Here is a 6846-nt window from a genome sequence, read left to right as displayed (position 1 = left end):
CAACCAGAACAAGATAAAGAAAACAAAATCCCCTCTCCCTGTCTGTGCAGTTGGGCAAATTTCAGACAGCAATGCTGAAAAGCTCTTTGACATATCACGAGTATATTTAATTGGAGATCGCCCTGCGGTCCTAGTTTCCTCTTGCTACACAGCAAGGAGGACGCCTCAGGAGCCCATTACAGAGTCCCAGCTCCCAGTGGCAGCCTCAGCCAGCAAAACCCGGAGCTCAAGTGAGGGAGCTGCAGAGAGGTGCTCCTGGACAGGGATTCTGAATGTGGGGCTGCAAAGAGACACACAATACACTTTGCTGGGAGAAGTCTGGTCTGACTCAGTACTGCCTTTTCCTCCTTAACATATACCCACAGATATCCAGAGGAAGCAAATGTCCAGCAGCAGCTCCATCACCCACTTCCTCCTCCTGGCATTCGCAGACACACAGGAGCTGCAGCTCTTGACCTTCTGGCTCTTCCTGGGCATCTACCTGGCTGCCCTCCTGGGAAACGGCCTCATCATCACCGCCATCGCCTGCGACCACCGCCTCCACACCCCCATGTACTTCTTCCTCCTCAACCTCTCTGTTTTTGACCTGGGCTCCATCTCCACCACTCTCCCCAAAGCCATGGCCAATTCCCTCTGGAACACCAGGGTCATCTCCTACCAAGGATGTGCTGCACAAGTCTTTTTCTTTTTCATTTCAGCAGAGTTTTCCCTTCTCACTGTCATGTCCTACGACCGCTACGTTGCCATCTGCCACCCCCTGCACTACGGGACCCTCCTGGGCAGCAGAGCGTGTGTCCGCATGGCAGCAGCTGTCTGGGGCAGTGGGTTTCTCAATGCTGTGCTGCACACGGCCAATACATTTTCACTGCCCCTCTGCCAGGGCAATGCCCTGGACCAGTTCTTCTGTGAAATCCCCCACATCCTCAAGCTCTCCTGCTCAGATGCTTACCTGAGGGAGGCTGGCCTTATTGTTGTTAGTGCCTGTTTAGCATTTGGGTGTTTTGTTTTCATTCTCTTTTCCTATGCGCAGATCTTGAGGGCAGTGCTGAGGATCCCCTCGGAGCAGGGGCGGCACAAAGCCTTTTCCACGTGCCTCCCTCATCTGGCCGTGGTCTCCCTCTTTCTCAGCACTGGAATGTTTGCTTATCTGAAGCCCCCCTCCATCTCCTCCCAGTACGTGGAACTGGTGGTGTCATTTCTGTACTCAGTGGTACCGCCAGCAGTGAATCCCCTCATCTACAGCATGAGGAACCAGGAGCTCAAGGATGGCCTATGGAAACTGGCTCAATGGACGTTGTTCCACCAACAATAAACTCTCTCCCCTTCTCTGCATGTTTTCCAGACTTTATCTTAAGCCAGGTGTATTGATTTTTCCCTTGTGATAATGCCACTTACAGACCATTTTGTAGGTTTATACTACTTCTCTGGCTTTATAATGTTGTGTCTGACCCTTGCACAGTATTGGGTTAGACAAGCACTGTCCAACGGCAGCTCTGCAATAAAAGGGCATCTCCTGGGTGCAGTGCCCGAAGCCTGGACTCCAAAGTTACTCCCTACCAAATGTTGAAAGCATTTGTCTTAAAGCGTCTGTTCTCTTTGTGTTCTTCCTGTGTTTGGGGTTAAGCACACGGTTGGGTTCTATTGTACCAAGAGTTCTTGTACTCACAAACAAGGACTCTGCAGTTCCATGGGAGTCAGCGGAGAGCCAGCAGGAAGAGGGAAGGGAGTCTGGAGAGATCATAGCTGTTAAGGGATGTTCAAGATCATCTAGTTGCAACCCCCGTGCCATGGGCAGGGACACCTCCCACTTGACCAATTTGCTCAAAGCCTCATCCAGCCTGGTCTTGAACACTTCCAGGGATGGGGCAGCCACAACTTTCCTGTGCCTCCAGTGCCATCCACCCTTCCAGTGCCTCACCACTCTCATAGTAAATATTTCTTCTTGAGATCTAATCTAAATCTGCCTTCTTCCAGTGTGACGCCATTACCCCTCATCCTATCACTACATGCCCCCTTAAATAGTCCCTCTCCAGCTTTCTTGTAGGCGGCCTTCACACACTGGAAAGCTGCTATAATACGGGATAGGAGATACAGGAACTGCCTGAGGAAGCCCAGGGCAGTCGTGCTGTCCTGCAGAGTTGGTTTGGTCGGGGCAGAGAAGAGGTTATATGCTGTGGGGACTGAGCATCTTCTACAATACGAATGCAGAAGAGCCTGAGAGTGAGTGGCCTCTGTTTCCTTGTGCCGTCCCTGCAAGCACAAGCCGGGGGCTGATGGGAAGGCTGAGACCTCTCTCTGCCCCCCAAGCCCTGCTGTGCCCTTCAGAGAGACTGGGGCTGTGGTTGAACGCCCAGAGCTCTGCAGCCCCCTGCGGTGGGCAGTGCTGGGGGGCCAGTCCCAACTGGGCTGCTTTGCTGGGCTGGGCTGGAAAGAGCCCGGGAGAGGAAAATGCCAGTGTGGAGCTGAGCTGTGTGAGCGTGCAGGGTAGGGACAGCCAGCGGTCCCAGTCAGGGCTGACGGTGAAGGGAGCAAGGAAGAAAAAGCTCAAAAGAGAGGGGCCTGGCCTGTGCCATGTTTCCTGGACACCCCAGAGATCCTGCCCCAGGAAAATTATCCCAGACCAGTCCACACACCGGCCATTGCCATCTCTGACCGTACACCCCAACCCTGACAAGGGACCTTTCTGCACAGTCACCTCTGTCCTCCCCCTGTGGCTCAGTGATACCCAGCTCCACGGCCAGTACTAACAGAATGGAAACCAGTTTCCTACTGACGTTCTTACACACCAAGTCCTACAGGTCTGTCCACAGCTGGACTCTCAGCCAAGGCCCTTCTCAGAAACCTCCAGCAAGATCAGGTGCTCATGGCCGTGTCCCAGCTAATAGTGAAAATCTCCATTGACTGAGATCCCACCAACTGGCCTGGCTCCTTGCTCCAGTGTGTGGCCCTGAGGGAGCTCTGAGCTCTCTCGGGGTCTCCTTGTCCTGCAGGACTCGCTCCAGTCTGCCAGGTTCTTTCTTGTGCTGGGAGCCCCATGCCGGGCACAGCAGTCCTGATGCGGTCCTCTGGTGGGTTAACCGTGACCAGCAGCCAGACAACAACCAAGCTGCTCACTCACTCCCCCTCCTCAAGATGATACGAGGGGAAAGATGATCATGGGTCAAAACAAAGACAGGGAAATCACTTACAAATTATCAGTTCATTGCCAAGTCAAGTAGACTTGGATAGTCAGAAACTATGACTAAATATTTTAGACCATTCCCCCACCCCACTTTTTTTTTTTTTTCCCTAGGCTCAAATTACTCCTTCATTTGCATTTGCATTTCTTCTTCTCACTCCCGCCTGGAGAGGCACACGAGGGATGGGAAATGGAGGATTACAGTCAGTGCATAACACTCCATCTCTGCTACTCCTTCCTCATTATAAGTTTCCTCTCTTCATCACAGGTCCTCTCCACAGGAGACCAAGGTGTTTGTGGCCAAGGGGATCTGTTCTCATTTCTTTCTGTCTTACTTTTGTCCTCTACACTCACAGAATGGGTGAGGTTGGAAGGCACCTCTGGAGACCGTGTAGTCCAAGCCCCAGCTGAGGCAGGGTCAGCTACAGCAGGTTGCTCAGGACCTTCTCTCGGTGGGTTTTGAATAACTCCGTTATTAGAGACTCCACCACCTCTCTGAGACACCTGTTCCAGTGTTTGGCCACCCTCAAAATTCAAAGCTCACTGGGAACTCCTGAGGGTTTGGAAGATCTCCATTGGTGGAGAGTTAACAACCTCTTTGGGCGGTAGCAGTGTTCCAGTGGTTCCAGGGTTTGACAACCTTCCGAGTCTACTCACTGGGAACTCCTGAGATACAGTTGGCTCCCTTGCCTTCATTCCCTCCCATCAGGCATTGAGACACCTTAATAAGGTCTCCCTGAGCCATTTTTTCTCCAGACTGAACAGCCCCAGATCTCTCAGCCTTCCTTCCTAGGAAAGATGCTGCAGCCCCTTAAATCAGCTTTGGGGCCCTTTGCTGGAATTCCTTTAGGAGGTCAAGAGCTTCCTCGCCCTGGGGAGCCCAGCACTGGACACAGCACTGCAGATGTGGCCTCACCAGTGCTGAGGAGAAGAGAAGGATCACCTCCCTCCAGCTGGAGACAACGCTTTTCCTAATGCAGCCCAGGAAGCTGTCGGCCTTTGCCGCAGCGGTGCATTGATTTTGGATGCTTGTGCAATGCCTCACACAACTGTGGCCTGGGCACTCATAGGAAATAGATACCTGATCATTTCCTTATAGTCAGTGTCAGTGTGTGTGCCTTCGGAAACCATGCAAGTGCCGACAAGCAGTCGGATTTGGGTGAGTTACGTGTACGTACAGTGAATATGAACTACAAATTCACACCCGTGCGAAGGCAGGATTTCAAAAGTTTCAGGCAAAGTCTTAACTGTCACCAATGCTGAGTTTATTTTTTTTAAACTAAGAATAACCTAGAGCTTCATTTCTAGTTGTAGTTTTCCTTAAAACCCATAAATCTCTCCTTCCTTTTCTCTCTTACTTATCTTCTGGGAAGAGAGTGGTGATAAAATTGGGGTGGGATGCAGTTACAGGGACACGGACAGTGGTGCCACTGTAGGTGCCTGGGACCCTCTGCCCAGGCTCCAGCTGCAGCTTCCCAGGGGCTCTGGTCTCCAGCAGCTCCTCGGGGACAGCGGCCAGGCCCAGGCACGTGCTTCAGAGACACGGGGTCCTCTGGAGGTACCACTGGGTACTGATGGTCAGACAGCGGAGCGCTGCCTGGAAGCCTGAGACATTTTGACACGTGTATGAGCACGAGCTCATCAGCTGAAACAAGTGAAGGCTTCTAATGACAAGTCAGTGTTCTCCCGTAAGATCCATATGAAGAGTTTTCAAGATGTGCAAGAGGAGAGCTGTGGACCTTCCCCTCTCTTTGCATTGTCAGGACTCTCTCTCTCAGGCTCTGCATTTAATCTCCCTCACCTTTCACGCATTTCCACCTCTCCGAACTAAACTGACCATGTCTGAAGGCACCTTTCCAGCAGCGCATCTGCACAGAAGCACTTGCGATTGCTCCCTAGGTTTCCCTTCCCTTTCCTCTTACACCACTCAGACACCTCTCCACAATCCCGGTGCTGCTTTGACCTTCAGGCAGTTAAAAGCTCGCCAATCTTTCAGTAGTCTCTTGAATTCTCTGTTTAGAAAACTCTTTAGTTGTGCGTATCTTTCCATTTGTTTTCTGGCAAAAACATTTCTTCCACGGTTATGCCTTGTGGGAGTTAAAGCTCATTGGTGGCAGCTTGTCCGTGGCATACAGTTGAGGAGCGTGTTTTGGTTTAAGGGTAAATCTTATCAGTTTCATTCTGTTCGTTCAGAACTCGGAAGAATCCCTCTTTGCCTTTGTGCCGCCCGGTCTCTAAGGAAAGCAGTGGGCGCTGGTGCAAAGGAGCTGTGACCTCCAGCTGCAGAGTGCGGTGGAGAAGGGTGATGGGAGGCAGAGGGAGGCGAGTCCCAGGTGGCTGAGGAGAGACATGGTGGGGTTGGGGAGGTGTGGAGCCAGGGTGTCCCTGCTGTGTCAGACCTCCGGGGACAGCTTCTCTGACCAGTCCCACCTCGGGGGGCGGAGCCTCGTAAGCACAGACCCCGCCCCCTCTGCCCTCCCCCCCCCCCAATCATGGTACTTCCACTGGGGGAGGGACCAAGCGTGGCCCCGCCCCCTTCTCCTCCTCCCCCCCTCCCCCATTCGGGTGGGGGTCATGGGGTGGGGTATGGGATTGGGGGGGTGGGGGGTAATTTTTGGAGGTGTATTTGGGTGGGGGATGGGTTTTGGGGGTGGGGGATGTACTTGCGGGGGGGTCACGGGTTTCCCTCCACGGGATTTTTTTTGCCCTGTTCCAAGACCCCTCCCCCTGCGCCCATCCTGGGCAGTCTGGAACGGCCAAATCCGTGTCCCGGGGGAGGAGAGGGGAGAGGGGGGGAAGGGCGGGGAGGGGGGAATGTGGGGCTGCTGAGGGGACGGGGGGAGGAAATAGTAAAATAAAGTAAAATAAATAGAATAGGATAGAATAAAATGAAGTATAATAGAAAAAAGTTAAAGTAAAATAAAGAATAAAATAACGTAAAATAAAATAACAAAGAAAAATAAAATACCATAAAATACGGTAAAAAAAATACAATAAAGAAAATAAAATAAAGAACAATAATGAATATAATAAAATAAAATAAAATAAAGAAAAACAATTAATATAATAAAGAAAAAGAAAAAAATAAGTAAAATAAAGTAAAATAAAGTAATGTAAAATAAAATTATACAAGAAAATAAGGTAAAAGAAATTAAAGTACAAGAAAATAAAGGAGAATAAAGTAAAATAATATAAAGTAAAAGAAAATAAAGTCAAATGTAAAATCAAATATAAAGTAAAATAAAGTAATAAAATAAAATAAAATAAAGAAAAATAAAATGAATAGAGCAAAATAAAATAACATAAAATAAAATACTATAAAGGAAAAAACAAAATAAACAAAAGAGATAAAATAATACAATAGGATGAGATACAATAACGCAGCAGCACCCGCCCCACTCGTGGCACTACTTTTATTCTCGGCCACTGCAGTGATTGGGGGGTTTGACAGGATGGACCTTCCAAGGTCCCCTCCCACCCAAACCAGTCTTTGGGTCCATGACTGGAAGTGTCTGAGGTCAGGTTGGATGGGGCTGCAACCAACCCCGTCTACTGGATCCCAAACCACCCAGAAATCCAATCCAAACTGTTCTTTGGGTCCGGTTGGAGGTGTTCAAGGTCAGGTTGGATGGGGCTGGGACCAACCTGGTCTACTGGAAGGTGTCCCA

The 6846-nt window shown here is 50.2% G+C and overlaps 1 protein-coding gene across 1 annotated transcript; it reads left to right on the top strand.

Annotated features, from left to right (window-relative positions):
• Positions 1–382: 382 nt before the first annotated feature.
• Positions 383–1312, top strand: LOC309685339 (olfactory receptor 14I1-like; the record flags this gene model as incomplete). The annotated part of the gene is made up of 1 exon (XM_082501117.1): positions 383–1312. One exon carries the CDS (start codon positions 383–385, stop codon positions 1310–1312), a length of 930 nt encoding a protein of 309 aa, XP_082357243.1.
• Between the last annotated feature and the right edge of the window lie 5534 nt (positions 1313–6846).

Source organism: Vanellus vanellus (genome assembly GCF_965231255.1).
Source record: "Vanellus vanellus genome assembly, contig: HAP1_SCAFFOLD_59, whole genome shotgun sequence".
Classification (NCBI taxonomy): domain Eukaryota; kingdom Metazoa; phylum Chordata; class Aves; order Charadriiformes; family Charadriidae; genus Vanellus; species Vanellus vanellus.
The sequence above is the reverse complement of the archived record's forward strand: the minus strand, read 5'-3'. Positions and strand labels throughout refer to the sequence as shown.